At 42.5% G+C, this 23,025-nt stretch overlaps 1 protein-coding gene, 1 long non-coding RNA gene and 3 other non-coding genes across 7 annotated transcripts; all 5 read left to right on the top strand.

The window, feature by feature from the left end:
• Positions 1–363: 363 nt before the first annotated feature.
• NUCLEOLIN (nucleolin multifunctional protein) lies at positions 364–9,831 on the top strand. Of its 2 annotated transcripts, none has more exons than XM_027118579.1 (14): positions 364–541; positions 1,627–1,743; positions 2,948–3,425; positions 3,810–4,007; positions 4,117–4,203; positions 4,387–4,528; positions 5,149–5,273; positions 6,214–6,337; positions 6,859–7,016; positions 7,511–7,634; positions 7,819–7,952; positions 8,485–8,611; positions 8,941–9,167; positions 9,339–9,831. In XM_027118579.1, exons 1-14 carry the CDS (start codon positions 524–526, stop codon positions 9,416–9,418), a joined length of 2,139 nt encoding a protein of 712 aa, XP_026974380.1. In that variant the 5' UTR covers positions 364–523; the 3' UTR covers positions 9,419–9,831. The 2 variants fall into 2 exon arrangements, with proteins under 2 accessions (XP_026974380.1, XP_026974390.1); XM_027118589.1 differs by having other exon boundaries at positions 2,963–3,425.
• LOC113605264 (small nucleolar RNA SNORD82) lies at positions 4,243–4,312 on the top strand. Its single transcript, XR_003427132.1, has one exon. It is a non-coding gene; the product is annotated as a small nucleolar RNA SNORD82 (small nucleolar RNA).
• On the top strand, positions 8,041–8,120 carry LOC113605267 (small nucleolar RNA SNORD20). Its single transcript, XR_003427133.1, has one exon. It is a non-coding gene; the product is annotated as a small nucleolar RNA SNORD20 (small nucleolar RNA).
• Positions 8,670–8,803, top strand: LOC113605535 (small nucleolar RNA SNORA75). The gene has a single exon (XR_003427268.1). It is a non-coding gene; the product is annotated as a small nucleolar RNA SNORA75 (small nucleolar RNA).
• Positions 9,832–15,133: 5,302 nt separating the features above from the next.
• Positions 15,134–21,885, top strand: LOC113626777 (uncharacterized). 2 transcript variants are annotated; one of them, XR_003435268.1, is made up of 3 exons: positions 15,134–15,755; positions 19,832–20,000; positions 21,035–21,885. It is a non-coding gene; the product is annotated as an uncharacterized LOC113626777 (long non-coding RNA). The 2 variants fall into 2 exon arrangements; XR_003435267.1 differs by lacking the exon at positions 15,134–15,755 and having other exon boundaries at positions 16,230–20,000.
• Positions 21,886–23,025: the final 1,140 nt, after the last annotated feature.

Raw genomic sequence — 23,025 nt, forward strand, 5'->3', positions numbered from 1 at the left:
ACACACTGGGGAGCCGAAAACCACCACCACTCCCCACCGCCCGGGAATTAGAGAACACGCGGCGCCAAAAATGTCCGTCCCACGGCGCAGGCGCCGCGAGCGCGGGCCGTGGATAGGCACTCCGGGAACCGCGCGCTCACGGCCCAATCAGCGCTGGGCTTGCACAAAGCGAGTCCCGCCCCTGGGCCGCCGCCACGAATCCCCTCCCCCCTTCTCTGGCCTCCTCTGCCCGCCCACTCCTGCCCGTGCCCCGCCCCGCGTCGTTCTCAGGTAGAGGCTCGCGATTGGCTTATGGGAGGGACGCGAACTCTGGTTGGTCGCGGCGGAGTCACGAGGGCGCCGTCGTCGCCTTTCCAGAGGCGATTACTGGGCAGGCTCAGTCTTTCGCCTCAGTCTCGAGCTCTAGCTGGCAGCCAAGCGTACGAGCTCTGCGATCAGCGGCCGCCATCGACGTTGCTTCGCTTCTTCTAGGCTCATCTGCGCCACTCGCTCGCCACACACTCCGCAGTCCTAAGCCGCTATCATGGTAAAGCTTGCAAAGGTAAGAGGCCTTGCCCGCGCGAGCACGGACGTCAAGGCCTGTTTTCCGAGGAGCGCGCGCGCGGCGCCGCCAGGAGGAGGGCCTGCGCGCCACCCCGGGCTCCTTCGAGGGCGCCATAGTGCGGGAAGTCTCGCGCGATTAGCTGGGAGGTCTCGCGGCTTTTGGCTGTGTGGTAGCGACGTGAAGAGCTTCGGCAGGTGCGGCGGATGGTCGATGCGGCGGGGAAGGACTTGGGGGCTGAGCGCGGGAAGGGGGCGCTGGGCCCCGGACGGATGAGGCCAAACTCCTGCGACGGGCCCGAGCGGAGCCCCGCCTCCTGACGCATGTGCCCCGGTTCGCGGCCCGCCACGTGGGCCGCGCCGCGTGGGTCCTGGCGCCTGCTGAGGGCCCGGGGTCCTGGGGCGGAGAGCGGCGGCCCACGGGGTCTCAGCTCCGGGCGGGCGGCAGGTGGGCTCCGGAAGGAGGCCCTGCCGCGTGCTTTTTGCGCAGGGCTGCGCGCACATGGTGGCCTGCGACTTACCCCCACGTGGCCCTGCCGGGGATGAAAGGGGCGGGGTTGATAACCTGGGAAAGGAAAACTTAATGGAAGACTAAAGGTTAAGACGTGGATTTGTTTTTTTTTTTAAGACTGCCCTAATTTAAATTCAGACGAGGGTGGTGGGATTAGGCGCCACAACTTACCCCAAAGGCTTTTTTAAGGTGGTTTTCCCCAGGTGAAGGGCCATGGATTGTTAGCTGTTACAGTGGTCCGATTGTAGGCGCTATTGAAACATTGTGCCGCGATGCAAGGTTCGATTCTGGCTGGATGTATAGTTTTTAAAATGGGTGTGCTTAAAGGACGCAGCAAGAAGAGAGACCGTTTTCTTGAAGTTGCGTTTTTATCCTAAGGTTGGATTTTGAAGAACTTGACAGGAAATATGTGGGAAGTTGAGAATTCACCTGTGTTACCATTGGTATGAAGAGTAGTTTTTACGTTAATTATACTTAACAGTATGAAGAGCGGGTTCTGAGGGAGATGATTGCCGTTTTACTCTGAAGAATGGCCTGAAATGTGGGAGGTGTAATGTGTAATGCGTCTGTTTTAGGCCGGTAAAAATCAAGGTGACCCCAAGAAAATGGCTCCTCCCCCAAAGGAGGTAGAAGAAGATAGTGAAGATGAGGAAATGTCAGAAGATGAAGAGGATGATAGCAGTGGAGAAGAGGTAATTGTATATAGTTTAACGCAGAATTGTGTTAAACTACAAAATGGAGAGTTAAAAGCACGTGGTATTGGATGTCTGAAAATACTGCAAAAAAATAGGATTATATTCATTCATATATGACCTGTTGTAATGGTCCAGCGTTTCACAGAGTTTTTATTGACCTGTCAAGATACCATAAGAGTAATGAACTTGAGAGGAAAGGTGTGGAGTTTTCATGTGCCCTCTGCAGGGCTTGGTGTGATATAATGCAATAATATATTATTAGTTTTCCACTTTGAACACATTAGCCCCACATACCAACTGGAGAAACAGCCTGGACAGTTAACTGTCCTGCGAGTGGCAGCTTTGAGCATTGTATTTAGGTCTGAGGTTAGCCTTAACAGATTCTTCTAGTCTCTAAGTAGGATTAATTGGTCTTTGTTATCCTGTATGGGCTTGGTAATACTAAACACTGTTAAAATGTGTGGATTGAGGGTTGCCACCTCCCGTTGTGTTAGCACTTAATTAGCACTCCCAGCTACTGTTGGCTAGCTGCAAAGACACCTAATTGCTGTATTTGCTCATGTTTCTTATTTAGAATTTAATATTTTATTTTGACACACATAACCTGATAAAACCAATAGTCAACAAAATGTGGTTTTGAGTGTGACTTAAATGTAGATAAAACGACAGTTTTTTATCAAGCCAATGTGTTCACTCTTTGTATTAATTTTGCAACGATTGACTGTACAGCTTGACTATTTGATGTTCATTTTCTCTTTGGTCCTAAGAATGAACATTCAGTGAACTTTATTCCTCCACCCACTGTGAGAGCCCCAAATAATTTAATAACACTTAGCAGGTAGTCCTTTCTATGTGTAAGGCTTTTAATTACATATATCAACTCAATCCTTAAAGCAACGTATAAAGTTGAGTTATTTTCAGATGGGGAAACTATTGAGGCTTAAAATTAAGTTTTAAAACTTTGCCTAAGCCCACGCAGTGGCATCCAGTCTATTTTCAGAGTCCGTGTTAGGGTGTGCTGCCGAACTGTGACTTGAAGCGTACAGAAGGACGTGTTACTTGACCCTGTAGTTTAACTTGCTAACATCTAGTGCATGTGGTCTTCATCTAGAGGCAGTGCTAGAATTTAGCATTCATTTATGGGACCAAGGCTCTCTTGAGTTTGGAAACAGGCCTATGTTGGTTTTTATTTATTCTTAAGGTTGTTATTCCTCAGAAAAAAGGCAAAAAGGCTACCACAACTCCAGCAAAGAAGATGATGGTTTCCCCAACAAAAAAGGTTGCAGTTGCCACACCGGCAAAGAAAGCAGTTGTCACCCCTGGCAAAAAGACAGCCGCTACGCCAGCCAAGAAGACAGTTACACCTGCCAAAGCAGTAGCAACACCTGGCAAAAAGGGAGCCACACCAGGCAAAGCATTGGTAGCAACCCCTGGTAAGAAGGGAGCAGCCGCTCCAGCCAAGGGAGCAAAGAACGGCAAGAATGCCAAGAAGGAAGACAGTGATGAGGAAGATGAAGATGACAGTGAAGAGGAGGAGGAGGAGGATGAAGAGGAGGATGAGGATGAATTCGAGCCTGCGGTGATGAAAGCAACTGCTGCTCCTGCCTCGGATGACGAGGATGAGGATGACGAGGATGATGGTGAAGACGACGATGAGGATGACGAGGATGATGAGGATGGTAAGGCATTGTGTTGGGAGTCCTTGGGCTCCTGTTTGCAAGATACATTAGGGGTGAGGCGTGGGTGGTAATGCTGTGCTCCTGATGACCTGGGGTGGGTTAGACAAGCAGCATCCCAGGGTTTCTCTGGGCTGCTTGTGGTGCACTAGTGGTACCTGTGGTGCCTGTGAATGATTGCCTGCTCCTGAGGAACATGCTTCAAACAGCTCATCCTGTATTTTTCACAATGTAGAATTTTGCTTCCAAGTGATTTGTTAATTCTTGCCATAACAACTAAGCACAGTGGCATGGACAAGATTACATTCATTTTCCTTTGGCTTTTCCTAGGACTAGGAATAGAACTGGGATAATTCTGAGTTTTTGACGAGGTGGCTTCTCTTTCAGACTCAGAAGAAGAAGCTATGGAGACTGCAGCAGCCAAAGGAAAGAAAGGTCCAGCAAAAGCTGCTCCTGTGAAGGCAAAGAACACTGCTGAAGATGAAGATGAGGAAGATGACGAGGAGGATGAGGAGGAGGACGAGGACGAGGAGGAGGACGAGGACGAGGAGGACGAGGACGAGGAGGAGGACGAGGAGGAGGAAGGTAATCGAGTTATAGGTTCTGAAGTGCATTGGCATGAGCTTTGTTTAAAGGAGATGCTTGAGGATGTGTGGCTACTTGTGGATGACAGATTGTTTGATATCTTGACCAGAACTTGTCAAAGAAGCACCTGGAAAGCGAAAGAAGGAAATGGCCAAACAAAAAGCAGCTCCCGAAGCCAAGAAACAGAAAGTGGAAGGTAACTTAGAGAATTGGGAGGTGGGAAATAACACCTAATAGCACAAGTGATGAACAGCAAAGGGACTTAATACTGAAACCTGATGTTATATTGCAATGTGCTGATGTGCTATGTACAGAAATAATTTGACTAATAGTCAAATATAGTGGAAAATAGACTAAGTTGAGTAAATTTTTTGTACAGCCACAGAACCAACTACATCTTTCAATCTCTTTGTTGGAAACCTGAACTTCAGTAAATCTGCTCCTGAATTGAAAACGGGTATCAGTGACCTTTTTGCGAAAAATGATCTTGCAGTCGTTGATGTCAGAATTGGTGTGTCTAGGTAAGTGTGGGGGAGCTATGCTGTAGTTCTGCACGATACTCGTGGGTCTGCTAATGCTTTTTCCTTCCCCTTTTAGAACCTTAGCCCATTATCCTTGATGTGAGTATGTTAAAGTCGTCAAAGATTAGACATTAATGAATTAAATCATTGGACTATAAAATTGTAAAACCCCCAAATTGAAATTCCCATAATTTTCCATAACTTTTGATATAGCACAGTCTAGTTTCTAATAATGAGATTTGATGCTTATCTTAGAAGTAGCTATTAGACCTGAGAAGCCATAATAGTGAATGCTTTTAATCAGACAGGATTTTCCTATCTTAGTGCTTAAACACGTTTTTTTTGGTCATCTGCTATCAGTTGTTAAGGCGCAGTGTAACTAATGAAGATCTCAGAGGTGAACTTGCATCAGGTCTTGGTACTTAGATCCTGCTCTGTAGCCTCAGCTTAAAAGAGCCTGACTCAGTTTTATTAATTGTATAGGTGCTTTTTAATGCTTGTTTGCACCGTCATATTAGTGTTGCTGCTTGCCCAGAATATGTGTTACGTGGCTCTTGTTTGGTGGGTTTTTTTGTTTTTTCCCCCCACCTGTAATTTTTTTTGTCCTCTTCGCCTTAAAGGAAGTTTGGCTATGTGGATTTTGAATCTGCTGAAGACCTGGAAAAAGCCTTGGAACTCACTGGTTTAAAAGTCTTTGGCAATGAAATTAAACTAGAAAAACCAAAGGGAAAAGACAGTAAGAAAGGTATGTAAAACTTTAGGTAATGATGATACTTGTTAATGACTATGTATCTAATCTAATGTAGACAAACCAGGGTAAGTAGTTTAACTTTTTTTCCTTTGGCTTCCTCATAATGTTGTGAGAATTAAATGAATTAGAATGTTAAATGTTTACAACAGTGCCTGGCACTGCTTGCTAGACTTAATCAAAAAATAATTGGTTAGATGTACCTAAATTAATACAGAGTCCTAAAAAAAAAAAAGATGGAGTCCTTTCCTCACTGGACCTAGAGCAAGCAGATCCCTAACTACTCCTTTTGCATCTTTTACCCTTCTCTGTATGCACTTGTCACATTTTAAGTGTGTGTTTATGATCTTTTTATTTTTTAATTTTTTTAAGTAAAAAAAATTTTTTTGGCCATGCCGTGCAGCTTGCAGGATGCTAGTTCTGCGACCAGGGATCGAAGCGTGCCCCCCTGCAGTGGGAGCTCTGAGTCCCAACCACTGGACCGCCAGGGAATTCCCTACACTTTTTTGTTTTTTAATGATATTTTTAATTGAAAAATACTGAACATCTCTTCTATATAAAACATAATATTTAGCCGTATTTTAAATATTCAGTGCATAGTTTGTTGTCAGCTGTGACAGCAGTTTGTTTTGCCACTGCTATATCTCCATAGTAGCAGAGTGCCTCCTACTTGTAGAAACTCTTTTTTTTAATTTTTAACCTTTTTATTTTATTTTTCTGGCTGTGCTGTGTGGCACGCAGGATCTTAGTTCCCTGACCAGGGATCCAACCCGTGCCCCCTACGTTGGGAACGCAGAGTCTTAACCACTGGACAGCCAGGGAAGTCCCTCAAAATTATTTCTTAAACAGAACTTTTACATTGGTCAGTCTCTGGTGATCTTTGGGGGAAGAATCGTCTTTTAAGCCATCCAGTTCATTTTTGTGTTTTTTAATCTAGAACGAGATGCGAGAACACTTTTGGCTAAAAATCTTCCTTATAAAGTTACTCAGGAAGAATTAAAAGAAGTGTTCGAAGATGCTGTGGAGATCAGATTAGTCAGCAAGGATGGAAAGAGTAAAGGGTATGTTTTGTGTCTACTGCAGTGTTTCATTAAAATTAATGAACTTTACTAATTTATAAAAGAAATGTTGATTTAATTTTCCTGTGTTTGTGATTTTGGGCAAATTAATTATTCTGTAACCTATGTCAGTCACCCATCTGTACAGTGGGGATAATGTACTTTAAATTAAGTGATAAAATTAAGTGATTTTATCGTAAGATGAGCTGATGTATAAAATACTATACATGTGCCTCGCTTACAGTAAATGTTTTGGAAATAATTGATTATTGTAGTGAGGTGGACTTAATGTGAACAAATTTTCTAGAAGTGTTTGGCAAACTTTCTGTAATGGGAGAAAAGTTTAAATTGAAAAGTGGAAGATGGCAGAAACCTTGAACATTTCAATTACCATAAAACAAAGGACATTTTTATTGTACTTATCTGAAATATGGGCATATTGCTGAGATTAAAAAACATCTGTGTTAGAGAATTAATACGGTTTTAAAAATCAAGTGAGTTCTTAATGTTTTTTCCTTTTGTAGGATTGCTTATATTGAATTTAAGACAGAAGCTGATGCAGAGAAAACCTTGGAAGAAAAGCAGGGAACAGAGATAGATGGGCGATCCATTTCCCTGTACTATACCGGAGAGAAAGGTCAAGGTCAAGACCATAGAGGTGGAAAGAATAGCACTTGGACTGGTAAGAATTTATAGGCTTCCTACAGGGTTCTGGAATTGATGGAGGGAAAAGAAATCCTTTGCATCTTTGTCCTTTATAAAGTTGACTGATAAATTGGATGGAGATGTAGATCAGCAAGTTATACCTGTATTTGTAATTGAGTGTCTTGAATGAGGGTTATATGAAATCTTTGTACTAGAACACAGATAAATCTAGCTTCCTTTGCATGTTTTATACTGTAAAGGACTTAGATCGTGTGCATTTAAAAATTAGAATATGCTGGGAAGACACAGTGCTGTAGTCAGCTTACATCTGAACAGTAGGAGTGGAAGGAAGCAGCATGTAACAGTACATAGTAGGTACGTGATATGTTGAGTACCAGGTAGGGTTCCACTTGTATCAACATTGGTGTGTTAACTCTCCCAAGCACAGAGATTCTTTAAGAACAATGTATAGCTGTGACTGACGTTGGGAACTACTGCTTCAGTCTTAATTTGACATCTCTTTATTTGTAGGTGAATCAAAAACCCTGGTTTTAAGCAACCTCTCCTATAGTGCAACGGAAGAAACTCTTCAGGAAGTATTTGAGAAGGCAACGTTTATCAAAGTGCCCCAGAACCAAAGTGGCAAATCTAAAGGGTAAAATAATTAGTATCTTTATGTTGTCAGTTACAGGCTTTTAAGAGTATCTTGAGGTAAAATCATGTTCTTCTGGCCATTAGTAGAAGCTGCACCATTGAAGTGTTTGAAGAAAAAGGCTTGGTGGCATCAGAGGAGCCATGTGCTTGGTAACGTACTCTAAATGTTGACTCTTTATCCTCAGGTATGCATTTATAGAATTTGCATCATTTGAAGATGCTAAAGAAGCTTTAAATTCATGTAATAAAAGGGAAATTGAGGGCAGAGCCATCAGGCTGGAGTTGCAAGGACCCAGGGGACAACCTAATGCAAGAAGCCGTAAGTTAACTTCATTAACAGGATGTTGTTTGTGGTTGCGTCCTCAGATCTAGAACGTTTGTTTCTGTTGCTGCTGAGTAAATGATACTGGATATGATGACTGATTATCTGAGAAATAACTGATGAAATCTCAAGAAAAGTCCTCTAGATAGTCAAGTTCTGATCCAGCGAAGTCAACACTGAGCAGCACATTTGCCAGGGGTTTACTGTCTTGTATGGTGTTTGTAGCTGCCTGGTTTAGAACTACTTTCACTTGCTTGGGTCGCTGCTTCTCCTGTTTTCCATAAAAGATTCTCAACTGCTCTGGTGATCAGTGTAAACTTGACATGGCATTTGGTCTAAGCCCTTCGCTTTAAACGTTAGTTGACCAAGTTGCTTTTACCCAGACACTCGAGGTGAAATGCTACTACCTTTTGCTAAGATGAGCATTCTTAGCCAGTAGTCAGATACTAGACTGCAACATGCAAGTCCAGCATGCTGTCATAAATTGTGACTTTAATAAAAAGTACAATTTTTATTTTTCTTTTCCCAGAGCCATCCAAAACTCTGTTTGTCAAAGGTCTGTCTGAGGATACTACAGAAGAGACATTAAAGGAGTCGTTTGACGGCTCTGTTCGTGCAAGGATAGTCACTGACCGGGAGACTGGATCCTCTAAGGGGTAAGTAAGATGCAGGGAACGTGTGGCGTCCACCAGGTGGAGAGTTCCCACCTAAGACGTCTTCTCATTGAGCTCCTTTCTGTCGATCGGTGACAGTTTAGGATTCGCACGAGAAGAAGAGACAATTCACAGAGCTAGCATTGTTGCCTTCTGTCTTCAGAGAGGTATATTCAGCTGTTTTGTGGGACATTCTGTTTCAGCTTTCCATAGGGAACTGCCCTCACCTGGGTCTTGCCCCAGCTAAGCGTCACCATCCAACATGTGGGAGTAACTTGGCATTTGTTCCACATGTTGGCTTTATAATGGGCGATTTCGTTTGGTGTTTTTAGGTTTGGTTTTGTAGACTTCAACAGCGAGGAAGAGGCCAAAGCTGCCAAGGAGGCCATGGAAGATGGTGAAATCGATGGAAACAAAGTTACTTTGGACTGGGCCAAGCCTAAGGGTGAAGGTGGCTTCGGTGGCCGAGGAGGAGGCCGAGGTGGCTTCGGTGGCCGAGGAGGAGGCCGAGGTGGCGGCCGAGGTGGATTTGGAGGCCGAGGCCGGGGAGGCTTTGGAGGTAAGGGGCGCGGTGGCTACCCAGCTGTGTGTGCCAGGTAGCCGTGGCAATGCACTCCTGGACCTGAGCCTGCAGGCCCCGGTTCCTGCACCAGTCCCCACTCGTCCTGCTGGGGAGGGCATGGCTGGCAGCTTTGCAGCCACTCTTCAGTGACGGCTTGCCTTCCTGCAGGGCGAGGAGGCTTCCGAGGAGGCAGAGGAGGAGGAGGAGGAGACCACAAGCCACAAGGAAAGAAGACGAAGTTCGAATAGTTTCTTCTATCCCTGTCTTCCCCTCTTCCATTTGAAAGAAAGGACTCTGAGGTTTTTACTCTGTTACCTGCTCAATGACAGAGCCTTCTGAGGACATTCCAAGACAGTATACAGCCCTGTGGTCTACTTGGAAATCCGTATAGATAACATTTCAAGGGAGATAACCCTGTTGGTGTTGACTGGATATTCGTATAAACTTTTTAAAGAGATGAGTGATAGAGCTAACCCTTATCTGTAAGTTTTGAATTTATATTGTTTCCTCCCATGTACAAAACCATTTTTTTCCTACGGAGTTTTTTGGTTTTGTTTTTGTTTTTTTGCGTTGGTGGGTTATAAAGGAAAGCAGAATGTTTTATCATGATTTTTGCTTTAGCAACTTTGGGACAAATTAAAAGTCCTAAACTCTGGTGCCAGACTTGTACTTCCTGTCCTAGAGTGTTTCTCCTGGAATACACTGAGAGTGGAGCATGGCAAATCAGTTCTGCCACTCCAGATCTCCACCCCCTGTGAAAATGCTTATGCTTTGGTTTCAAGTATCCCAGCCATAAGTTTTTGCAGCCCTGTGTATGTCACGTGAAAGGCTCATTGGAAGTCCACTGTGGCCTTAGCCGACTTAGAAACAGGCCTGAGGGGTCAGGTGTCCTGAAAAAGTGCTTTGGAAAGAGGGCCAGGAGCGCTTTGGTCCGGCCTTGTTTAGGTGGGTGCGAGAGCGACGACTGATGAGTGTACTTCCTGCTGGGTGCGTGGGCCAAAACGGAGGCTTTGGGACTGTGAGGCTGGAGAGGAAGCTACCGGTCTAGCCGATGGACCTGATATCTTTTGTAATTCCCCCAGCACCCTCAGGTTAAACCAACAGGAAAGGCCTTTGGTTTTGCGCTATGATGAGAACGTGGACATTTTGGCTTGTTAAGCATTCCCTTGCCCACCCTCCACTTCTAGTAAAAGGTCACATGAGAGGCCTAGGTCAAGCGATTAACATGATATATTTAGTTGAAAAATGGTGCGCAAGATGGTACCGAATGAAAATGCCAACTCAAAAATCCAGTACTGGTAGACTAGAGGGCAAACTAAAGGATTTGAATTAGCTTAGTTTTGGCCTGGTTATGAGTTGCTGGCAGGATGAGGGTATCTAAACCTTGTGCATATCACGCACCACTCACCAAGTCAAGTCCGTTGTAAGTACTAAAGGCGCAGACCAGGACAAATAACCTGGTTTGAAGGGGTGGAAGATGGGAAGTTTGGGTGCTGCTGGGAAGAAAAATCAAGCCAGCAGAGGGACATCCTGTCGTCAGGCAAAGCTAAAAACTAAAATGAACCATTGGAGAGCCTACAGCTCAGGGAACTCTACTCAGTGCTCTGTGGTGACCTAAATGGGAAGGAAATCCACAAGAAGGGGGATATATGTATACGTATAGCTGATTCACTTTGCTGTACAGTAGAAACTAACACAACATTGTAAAGCAACTATACTCTGATAAAAATTAAAAGCAAAATAATGAAATGAACGCTTGGTAGCCTATATTTTTCTAGAATTAAAAGTTTAATTAGTTGGAGCCCATTAGGGCTACTCATGAGTTAAAGTATGTTACGTCTTAAAGCAACGCTGAGTAGAGTTTTAGCTGAGCATGTGAAAAGTTAAGTCATTCATAGCAGCTCAGTCTGTCCCAAACTGGAATTTGAAGAAGGGGCCTGTGAGATTGGTCTTTGGGTCTGCAGGGCCTTCTCCATTAACCCGCAGCTGTCTTCCGGGTTTAAACCTGAAAGCATAGTGCACTCTTCGGCCATCTAGGAACGTGAATTAGCATTTGCCAGCTTGGCAGAGCCAGTGCTTATTCAGTACTTGTATTAACTTTTAAGACCGTGTGGTGATGGGGGTGGGTGGGTTCCCTTTGGCAGGGGGGGCTGAACCTGACCCTGCTGGCAGCCCAGTTGCAGGAGTTCTTGGCTCCTAGGGTAGGGCCTGCATTGAGATAAGTCTGAACCCACCTTGCTAACCCACTGGCAGTCAATGGTGCTGGTAGTGTGCCAGGCGTTTACCTCAGCCTCTCTGTAACCGGCTGTGGGGCAAGACACGAGCAGAAAAATAGGATTCTTTCTTCCTAACTGCTGTTTTTCTTTGAAGTGAAGGAAACAATCCAGCCCTGTGTCTTACTAGTCATTCCAGCCAGGGGTATTATGCCGACTTCCAGTGAAAGGAAGATGAGGATGGAGGGTGGTTACCCTTTGCGATGGCAGAAGAGCTGTAGGACTTGCACGGAGGGAGTCCTGCAGACTTAATCCTAGGCCTGCCTGCTTCCTCTGGTTTCTGGTTTGGGTTGGGTGAGGGTTTTGCAGCCATTTTAGGAAAGCAGTTCCCTACGGCAAATGGTTGTCGCCACTTCCACCATCCTTCCAGCAGGTGGCAGCACATCCACAAGGATGTGGGCACCTGACAGGCGTCGAGAAGGAAGCTGAAGATTGTCTCAGGCCAATGGGTCTTCAACTCCAAACTCAATCTATGTAGTGATAGGGTCTGGGAATCTGCAGGAAGTGCACTCAGCACACAGAGATGGTGTGGAATCTTCGCCAAAAAAGTGGATTCCAGTTGGGTACAAGAACTATAGTTTGTTGAATGCTTGTCCTGTGCTCTTATCTCAGAGTTGTCCCATTTACCCATACTTGGCCCACTAATTACTTCATTATAACCCAATCTTTGTCTGACCTCAGCCTTAAAAAGTGCCAAAGCTACTTCCCTGGTGGTGCAGTGGTTGAGAGTCCGCCTGCCGATGCAGGGGACACGGGTTCGTGCCCCGGTCCGGGAGGATCCCACATGCTGCGAAGCGGCTGGACCCGTGAGCCATGACCGCTGGGCCTGTGCGTCCGGAGCGGGCTCCGCAGTGGGAGAGGCCGCGACAAGTGAGAGGCCCGCACACCCAAAAAAAAAAAAAAAAAGTAAAAAGTGCCAAAGCTTTTCTCATCCCAAGAGAGCTTGTCTCCTGAGCCTACCTCCCTGCCTAGCCATTCCCTCTAGCCTTTATTGCCAGACTTCGAGAAGGACCACACTCCTGCCTCCCACTTTGCCTCCAGTAGTGTGGCTTCTGTCCCCACCTCAGCACTGAGTTCGTTAAGGGTGCCAGTGACCAAAGGCTGCAAATCCAGTGGTTGGTCCTCCCCTAGTTTATGGCTTCCCTGCAGCACCTGACATTCCTCCTGCCAACCTGCAACGTCCTTTTCTCTCATGGTTAGGAAAAGGGTGGAGGCTCTGTGACAGTAGGATGAAGAGGGATGAGAACAAATAAACCTGGGAGTAGAGCCTCCCAACAGGATTTTATCCAATTAATATATATGAGCCAGTGGCTGTTCCTCCACATCAGGTAACCCTGTCATTGGAGGAGAAAGACTTTACTGCTGGTCCTTCGACATGGAAATGTGAAAAGAACACTCGTGTTCCTGCCAACCTCTGAGTGGAGGGACTTGGGTTTTATTTACTGTTCTGTCTCATGGGCCTAGGACAGTCCCTGACACGTAGTAGGTATTCAGTAGGTAATGAAGGAATCCTGGAGAAACTCCTTCCCTCAACTGCAGGAAACCTATGGCAGCAGCAGGAGGGACTCTCTAAGGCCAGGAGTTCTTAACGTACGTTTTTCAAGTTCTTAACATTTTTGTGTTGGGAGTTCTTTTGGGAGTCTGGCAAAGCTTTTGAAACCTTTTCAGAATAATGTTTTCAAATACTTTTTTTTTTAAAGCATTATAAGGGAAATCAAGTATATTGAAAAAATTTTTTTTTTTTTTGCGGTACGCGAGCCTCTCACTGCCCTGGCCTCTCCCGCTGCGGAGCACAGGCTCCAGACGCGCAGGCTCAGCGGCCATGGCTCACGGGCCCAGCCACTCCGCGGCACGTGGGATCCTCCCGGACTGGGGTACGAACCCGTGTCCCCTGCATCGGCAGGCGGACTCTCAACCACTGTGCCACCAGGGAAGCCCAGAAAAAAGTTTTTAAAATATTAAAGTACATCATTTGTGATAGAATTGTGTATATGTTCACTAATACATTAGGTAAGATGTATTTACATTTTTTAAATTTGTAGTTGCTTTACAATTGTACAATGAAGTGAATCAGCTATATGTATACATATATCCCCTCCCTCTTGGACCTCCCCCTCCACAAGATGTATTTACATTTAAAATACAGTTAGGGATTTTGGTTCTGGTAATGATGGAGTGGCTTGTAACAGACTAACCCTCCTGTTGATAATTATAAACTTGACAAAATATAAGAATCAACTTCTGAAGGTGTTGAAGACCAAACAATACCAGATAGAAACTGGAGCAGAAACCATCCTTGAAAGAAGGTAAGGACACGGGAGGAGATACATGTTTAAATATCTTTCCCCTCAAGGGTACCCAACCCTGCACCCTGATTAGCATGAACCTTTGGGCATAGAGTTTAAGCAGAAAGGGAGTCTTACTAAACTGAGAAGTCAGGTTGGAGTTTGAGTCTGGAAACTTTCCTGAAGATGAGGGAGACAGAGAAGAAAGCCATAAAATATGCATACAAGTTGCCTTCAAATTCTTGGCCGAGTCCTAAATTGATGAGCAGAGCAAGAGTCTCGAGCACAGGGGAAAACAAGGGAAAGGTGAAATCGCTGGCTACAGGTTCCAGCACATACCTGGTGCTGGAGAGAAGTTTGAAGTTCAAGTTCTGCCCAGTTAGAGGTGTTTGATAAACACTTAAGCTTTTCTTTGAAACTCAGAAGAATCATACTTCAGAAGTAACAGCACATTCCAGGCCCATGGATTAAACCCTAGGACTAAGGGCAAAATGCAAAACTAAGAGAGACTAACCCTAACAAAACCTAAAGCCTAAAACTAAGCCCCCACGTAATCAGTGGGGGAATCTGTTGGGAATTTAATTGCCTACTAGAACAAAATCCAACAGTGTTCAGGGGACGGTGACAATCCAAACTCTGCAATATGTCATACATAATGTCCAGTAAGAGAAAGGTAACTATACGTGCAATGAAGTATGAAAATGTCCACAATCGAGCAAAAAGCAAACAACTCATGTTGAAATTTGTAAGCAAGGACTTTAATCGTTGTAAATATGTTAAAGAATTTACAGGAAAAGATAAATGAAGAAATGGGGAATTTCTGGAGAGAGATGGAGACTGAGAACCAAATGGAAATCCTAGAACTGAAAACAATATATTAAAAAATTCACTAGAAAGGCTTAGCAGCAGGAGAAAGTATCAGTAAACTAGAAGATAGACCAATAGTAATATAGAGGTCAAAGCATGCTACCCCAAAATATGATATCATAGCATATTAAATATTTCAAGCTGAAGGAATTTGAGAAACAGCAGGTGCAGGAAGGACTTACAGAGCTTCCCCTGAAGCAAGTCATAGAACCCTCATATGAGAGGTGCCCTCCTTATACCCGGAGGAAAGGATCACCCTTATCTCTGAAGACAGAGGGACACCAAGAGGGAATTTGAAGGAACAGGCCTTGCTGTTTCCCCCAGTTTACTACACTCAGTTCATACCCTTTTTTGGGGGGTTCTATCATATTTTTCCACAACTCTCCACCCTTCATCAAATCTAACATAAAAATACTAAGGTTTAACCACTTCTTCAGGTTTTCATTTCCTTATGAAGGCTCCCACATCATGTAAGACTTATATTAAATAAATTTGTATGCTTCTCTCTTTTTAATCTGTCTTTTGTTACAGGGCTCCAGCCAAGAACTTAGAAGGGTAGAGGGAAAAGATATTTTTCCTCCCCTACATGATCCAAACTGAAGCTCAAAGGAAAAAGATTGGGAGAAAAATGAACAGAACCTCAATGACAATACCAAACTGTCCATCATGTTTAATTGATCCCAAGAAGGAGAGGAAAGAATGAGTGGGCAGAAATAAATCTCTTAGAAAAGTAATGGCTTAAAAATATCTAAATTGACGAAAAACAACCTACAGACCCAAGAAGAAAGTCATACACACCTCAGCACATCATAACTGAATTGCTGAACAACAAAGATAAAGCCAGACAAGAAAGACCCATTATGTGCAAAGGAACATCTATAGGAATGATGGCTAAGTCTCATCAGGAAAATTATAAGACAATGGATGATATCTTTAAAGTGCTAAAGGAAAAATATCAATCTAGAATTCTAAATCTACAAGGTGTTCTTCAAAAATAAAGGAGAAATAAGTCATTTTCAAACAAATGAAGCTGGGAGAACTCATCACCAGTAAGTACACTTGCATTTCAAAAAATGCTAAAGAAAGGTTTTCATGCTGAAGGGGAATGATATCAGCTGGTAAACTGCATCTTCCAGAAGAAATAAAGAGCACTGGAAATGGTAAATAATTTATCCTGTGAAAGGTAGTCTTTGTCTAAGGCAAAAAACATACACATATATTCTGGGGTTTATAATATATGTAAAAGTAAAGTACATGACAAAAATAGCAGAAACTAAGGGAAGTAGGTCAATGAAGTTATATGATTTTAAGATTCTAGCATTACACTTAAGCTAGTATAATGTTAATTTAAGGTAAGCAGTGATAAGTTAAAGATGAGTATTGTAATCCCTAGAGCAAACATTAAATAATACAAGCCAATAGAGAATATGGAATATTAATTCCAAAGATGTGAAATGTGGGCTTCCCTGGTGGCGCAGTGGTTGAGAGTCCGCCTGCCGATGCAGGGGACACGGGTTCGTGCCCCGGTCTGGGAAGATCCCACATGCCGCGGAGCGGCTGCGCCCGTGAGCCATGGCCGCTGAGCCTGCGTGTCTGGAGCCTGTGCTCCGCAACGGGAGAGGCCACAACAGTGAGAGGCCCACGTACCGCAAAAAAAAACAAAACAAAACGAAAAACCGAGGAGGATAACCAAAGATAAAGAGAGAGCATCGTTTCATAATGAAAAAAAGGTCAATTTATCAGAAATGTATAGCGATCCTAAATGTATATTAATAACAGTCTTACAATATGTGAAGCAAAAATGGACAGAGCTAAAAGGAAAAATAGACAAATTTGCAAATCACAGTTGCAGATTTTAACACTTCTCACTTAGTAATAGATAAAGTAAGTAGACAAGTATCAGTAGTGATGGAAGAATTGAACGCTATTTAGCCAATTAGACCTAACAACGTGAGGATACACATTCAAGTGCACATTGAACATTCACCAGAATATTCTAGGCCACCAAACAAAGCTCAAGAAATTTCAGACTGAAAAACATACGTAGCATATTCTCTGGCGCAATAGAAATAAATTAGAAATTGATAACAACAAGACAACTAGAAAATCCCTAAATATTTGGACATTAAGTGCACTTCTGAAAAACCCTTCTGAATGGGTCAAAGTAGAAATCAAAAGAAAAATTAGATGATACTACAAAAAAATTAATTAAGAAAATTAATCTCAAAATAAGCACAAAAAGGGAATAATAAAAATAAGAATGAAAATGATATAGGAAAATCAAGGCAAAAGTTGGTTCACTGGAAGGATGAAAAGGATTAGTGTAATTGATAGCAAGACTGATAAGAAAAAAGAAATGAAAAGACAAATAGCCAATAAATTTAACAACTTAGACAAAATGAGCAAATTCTTTGAAAACACAACTTTCCAAGACTGACACAAAAAGAAATGGAACATCTGAATAGCTAATCCCTACATCTACTGAAAACATTGAACTCATCATTCAAAACCTTCCCACAAAGAAAATCCCAGGCCCACATGGCTTTGTAAATAAATTCTATCAAATGTTTAAAGAAGAAACAACACCAATCCTAACCTATTTCAGAAAATACAGGAAGGAAGAATTTCCAATCTGTTTTATGAGTGCTGATACCAAAGTATGAGAAGGACATTACAAGAAAAATACCCCAATATCCTTCATGAACATAAACATAAAATCCTTTTAATATTAGCAAGTTAAATGTAGAAATATATTTAAATGATAATACATTATGATCAAGTGGGGTGTATCCTTAATTCAAAGTTGATTAAGATTTGAAAATCAATGTAATTCACCACATTATAGGATAAATGAGAAAATACAATTGTCCAAATAAAAGTAAAAAGAAATTTATCAACATTCAATAATCAACATTCATAATAAACAAAGCTTGACAAACTTTAACAAACTGATGAACATCTATGAAAAACCTACCACTAACATCATGTTACATAGTGAAATGTCGAATATTTTTTCCCTAAGATAATGAACAAGGCAAGGATGTCTGCTCTCATTATTTCTACTTAATATTGTATTGGAAGTCCAGTGCAATTAGGCAAGGAAAATAAATAAAAAGGCATAAAGATTAGGAAGCAAGAGGGAATTCACTGGCGGTCCAGTGGTTAGGACTTGGTGCTTTCGCTGCCAGGACCTGGGTTCAATCCCTGGTGGGGGAACTAAGATCCCACAGGCCGCCCGTGGCGTGGCCAAAAAAAAAAAAAGAAAAATATTGGGTAGCAAGAACTAAAGTTCTTTATTCACACATGATATGATTGTCTATGTAGCAAAATAACAAGGAATCGTCCAAAATACTATCACTAAAAAGAAAAATTTTTATCAAGTTTACAAGGATTTATATAACAAGGATCAACATATAAAAACCAGTTGTATTTATGTACAAATCATTAAGCAATTGGAAAATATAAAACATTTTAACTACAATTTATAATTGCATTAATAAAAACAAAATACTTAAGTAAATTCAATGAAAGATGAGCAGGACATTGTGAAAAGAAATTAAATAAATAACTGGAGAGATACACCATGTTTGTGGATTGGAAGACTCAATATTGTTAAGATGTCGATCTTCTCCACATTTATAGATTCAACCCAATCATCATAATCTCAGCAAACTTTTTTACAGAAATTGACAGCATAATTTTTTTTGGAGGGGGCCGTGCCGCATGGCATACGGGATCTTAGTTTCCTGACCAGGGATTGAACCTGTGCCCCCTGCAGTGGAATTTCGGAGTCTTAACCACTGGACCTCCAAGGAAGTCCCAACAAGATCATTTTAAAACTTTTCTGGAAATGCAAGGGACTAGAATAGCCAAACGGTCTTGAAAAATAAAAGAAAGCCAGAGGACTTATACTAAATAATTTCAGAATTTATTATAAAGCTACAGTAATCAAGGCACTGTGTTACTATTTTAAGGATAAATATATAGAAAATGAGACAGTCTAGAAAGTCCAGAAATAATTCCTCATATACACAGTCAGTTGATTTTTGATAAAGGTACTAAGACATTTAATGGGGAGAAGATAGCCTTTTTCACAAGTGGGGTTTAAAAAACTAGGTATTCATATTTTAGAAAATGAACCTTGACTTTACTTCACCCTATATATGAAAATAATTCACAATGGATCACAGGCCTAAATACAAGACCTAAAACTATAAAGCTTCTAGAAGAAAACAAAGGAGAATGTCTTTATGACTTAAGGGTAGGGAATGATTTCTTAGGACACAAATTGTATTTACCATAAATGGGGAAAAAATGATAAATTGGACTTCATCAAAATTAAAATGTCTGCTCATCAGAAGACACTGTTAAGAAAATGAAAAGACAAGCCATAGATTAGGAGAAAATATCCACAATATATATGTATTTCTGATAATATTCACAATACATATGTATTTCTGATACATATGTACTTCACAATACATATGTATTTTCAAAATAATAAAGGATTAAAGATCCATAATAAAAGACAACCCAATAAAGAGACTAAAGTCTTGAACAGACACTTTAAAAAGGAAGATATCTGGTTAGGAAAAAAGCACATAAAAACGTGCTCAACATGATTCGTCATCAGAGAAATACAAATTAAAACTGCAATGAAAAAAAAAAAACTGCTCTGAGATACTACTACATACCCACCACCGTGGCTGAAGTTAAAACTACTGACAATGCCAAGTGTGGTCAAGGATATAGAGCTAGAGCTCATCTATTGCTGGTAGAATGTAAATGGTATAGGCACATCTTGTTTCCTTTTTGTTTTTTGGGGGCCATGCCACCTGGCTTGCGGGATCTCAGTTTCCCAACCAGGGATGGAACCCGGGCCACGGCAGTGAAAGCCCGGAATCCTAACCACTAGGCCACCAGGGAACTCCCTAGGGACACCTTATTTTACTGTGCTTTGACTTGTGCTTTGCAGATGTTGCATCTTTTATAAATTGAAGTTTTGTGGCAACCTGTGTCAAGCAAGTCTATTCACGTCATTTTTCCAACAGCATTTGCTTACTTCGTGTCTCTGTGTCATATTCTTGAAATATTTCAAACTTTTCAGTGGTAATTCTAGCAATATTTCCAACTTTCTCATGATGATTATTTTTGTGGTGGTTATCTGTGATCTGTGATCAGTGATCTTTGCCTTTTTTATTTTTTCGGCCACACCGTGCGGCATGCGGGATCTTAGTTCCCCAACCAGAGATGGAACCCGAGCCCCCTGCAGCGGAAGCGAGGAGTCCTAACCACTGCACCACCAGGGAATTTCCTGTGATCAGTGATCTTTGATGCTACTACTGTAATTGTTTTGAGGCACAACGAACCATACCCACATAGGACTGAAAACTTCATCAATAAAGGTGTGTGTTCTGCCTGCTCCCCCTACCGGCCGTTCCTCCGTCTCTCTCCCTCTCCTTGGGCCTCCCTATTCCCTGAGACACAATATTGAAATTAGGCCAATTAATAACCCTACAATGACATCTAAGTGTTCAAGTGAAAGGAAGAGTCACATGTCCCTTAATTTAAATCAAAAGCTAGAAATGATTAAGCTCAGCAAGAAAGACACATCGAAGGCTGAGGCAGGCTGAAAGGTAGGCCTCCAGCACCACTTGTGAATGTAGAAGGAAAGTTCATGAAGGATACTAAAAGTGCTACTCATCAACACATGAATGATAAGAAAGTGAAACAGCCTTATTGCTGATGTGGAGAAAGTTTCAGTGGTCTGGATAGAAGACCAAACCAACCACAACATTCCCTTAAACCAAAGCCTAATCCAGGTCAAGGCCCCAACTCTCTTCAATTCTATGAAGGCTGAGGGAGGTGAGGTAGCTGCGAAAGAAAAGTATGAAAGCTAGCAGAGGTTGGTTCGTGAGGTTTAAGGAATGATGCCCTCTCCGTAACATAGAAGTGCAAGGTGAAGCAGCAGGTGCTTGTACATCTGGTTGATTCGTTTTCCTTTTCAATGTTATAAGTCCTGAAAATCTTGACTTGCAAAGATCTATATCTAAGCTTCTAGGGCTGGCTTTACTAGGAGAAGACAGGCTTTTCTCAAAGAATACCAGAATTCTTCAAGGCTTTTTTAGTTAAGCTCTACTCGTCATAAGTATTTTTGTCCTAAGAAAAATGAGTTCATCTTTAGCTAGGTCAAAATTCAGGAACACATTATCTCAGGAAGAAAAGAATTGTGGATTCATGGTTCAATTTTGATTCCCTAAAGACTGAAATAACTTTTGAAAGAGTTATGAAATGTTGCCAGGTGTTGGCAGATTTCTCTTTGCAAAGAGATTATTAGAGCATTTTGTGTCTGCTCTCTGTCCTAAGAGAGCACGTCCCCAGCCTGGGATCATTTGCAAAGATGTCATTGGTACTATATTCTCCTTTCTTATTGTCCCAGTTTGTAAATTTTTTAGGAGCAGCATAAATGGTGACTCCGGGACCTCGAAGAGGAAGACACCTCATTCATACAGTTAAAAATACCTGTCAAGTAAGCCAATCCGAGGATAAAATCTTTTCCTTCAAAGTGTTTCCAGACGTGGCCTTTCTTTTTCTTTCAGAAAATAATAAGACTTCTGCTGTTAGTCTGAACAGAGCACTTGTCCTTTGAAAGCCAGTGAGAAGCACTTCACGGACTGTGTTCCCATTTCCTGACAAGCTGTTTGCAAATGCAGTCATTGAGAGACCTGCTTCTGATGAAGTTGATGACTTTTATGAAAGTTGACAAAACATCTTTCAGAGATGTCACAAAAGTCTTTATTGCCCGTGTGTTGAGTGATGACAACGTGGAGAGTTTTATCACCAAGTTTGCAAAATCAGATTTGCAGGAGGTCCAGCTGGGTAGAGAATGAAGCTTTTCTTCCCAGGCAAAGTTTTATTTGGCAAAGACACTTTTTACTGCTTTCAAAATGTCCACAGCCTTTGTAGTTTGCAAAAGCCACTCGGAAAGTAAGAATTCTTTGGTAGCACCAGCACGCCCACAGTGAGGAGAGTGAAGCTGCTGTTTCCCCAGCGACCTGCTTCAAAATGTTAAAAGAAATGTCATCTATTCTAGAACATATCACACCATGTGACAAGGAACCTGCTTCCAGTGTTTTCTTCTGGTCCAATCCAAAAAGCAGCTGGATAATCTCTGTGCATGTGCCAGGGCACTGTAACATGTCCCCCCGACAGCGTGGGAGACTTTTCTCTGGGCGACTGGTGAGCAATTTTGGAGGATGTGCCAATAAAAGCTTATTGTGAAATAGCAAATCCAAGTGCTGGAAGTGTTCCAGCTTTTTTTTTTTTTTAGTTTCTGCTGTATAACAAAGCGAATCAGCTATAGATATACATACATCCCCATATCCCCTCCCTCTTGCGTCTCCCTCCCACCCTCCCTATCCCACCCCTCTAGGTGGTCACACAGCACCCAGCTGCTCTCCCTGGTTCCAGATTCTTTGAATTGAGCTTTCCTTACACAACACCCTTACCCCCCACCCCAACATCTTTAAATGCATTTTCAGAAGGGATAGACGTCCAATGGCATTTCCATTTTGCTGGTTCATCCTTCCATTCACAAGAATTTTTCAGTACAGAAAACACTGTGGCTTTTGTGTTCTGTCATGCTCGCTATTAAAAGCGAAACCGGATAATACATTGTCTTTATCATACTTCAGTATCACTCCTGTAATGTGACTTCTTTCGGTGACTTTGATGGTCTTCTGATGTGTCAGCCTGCCTAGGCTACCGTCCCTGGTTCTTCAGTCAAACACTAAACTGGGTGTTGCAGGGAAGATACTTTGTAGATGGGCTGAAAGACCATAGGCAGTTGACTTTAAGTAAAGGAGATTATCCTAGATAATTTGGATGGGCCTAATTCAGACAGTTGAAAGACTTTAAGAGCAGAGTGGAAGATTCCCCAAAGAATTCCTGCTCGTGTATGTCTGCTCCTGTCCGAGAGCTGCAGTCTGCCCTTCCCGACAGCCTGCCCTGTGGATTTCAGATGAGCCTACCCCCATAATCCTGAAAGCCAATTCCTCACAATACAATAAAAATCTCTTAATATATACAGGTGATCCTCATTATTTTTGGATTTTGTATTTGCAAATTCAGCCACTCACTGAAGTTTATTTGTGACCCCCAAATCCATACTCATGGTGCTTTTGTGGCCATACGAGGTTGTTCCCACAGGTTGTCCTGTTCCAGGACACGTACAGAGAGACAAAAATTGTGAGGCATCCAGCATGCGTGTTCCTAGCGGAAGTCGAGTGAGGCGACCTGCCTTCTTGGTTCAGCTCTCACACTGCAAGCAAGGGTCCTTTGACAGTACATTTAGTGCCATGGTTTTAGCATTTTTGTCCTTCTGGTTGGTGATTTTGCTGTTTGAAATGGCCCCCCTGCATAGCGCTGAAG

This window comes from Aethalodelphis obliquidens, unplaced genomic scaffold (assembly GCF_003676395.1).
Source record: "Aethalodelphis obliquidens isolate GAN/ISIS:26980383/991018 unplaced genomic scaffold, ASM367639v1 scaffold2, whole genome shotgun sequence".
In the NCBI taxonomy this organism is placed as follows: domain Eukaryota; kingdom Metazoa; phylum Chordata; class Mammalia; order Artiodactyla; family Delphinidae; genus Aethalodelphis; species Aethalodelphis obliquidens.

Excerpts from the sequence above, each read along its gene's own strand:
- NUCLEOLIN (XM_027118579.1), top strand. Across the intron at positions 3,426-3,809 it reads TGACGAGGATGATGAGGATG|ACTCAGAAGAAGAAGCTATG; the intron begins GTAAGGCATTGT and ends CTTCTCTTTCAG. Across the intron at positions 9,168-9,338 it reads AGGCCGGGGAGGCTTTGGAG|GGCGAGGAGGCTTCCGAGGA; the intron begins GTAAGGGGCGCG and ends GCCTTCCTGCAG.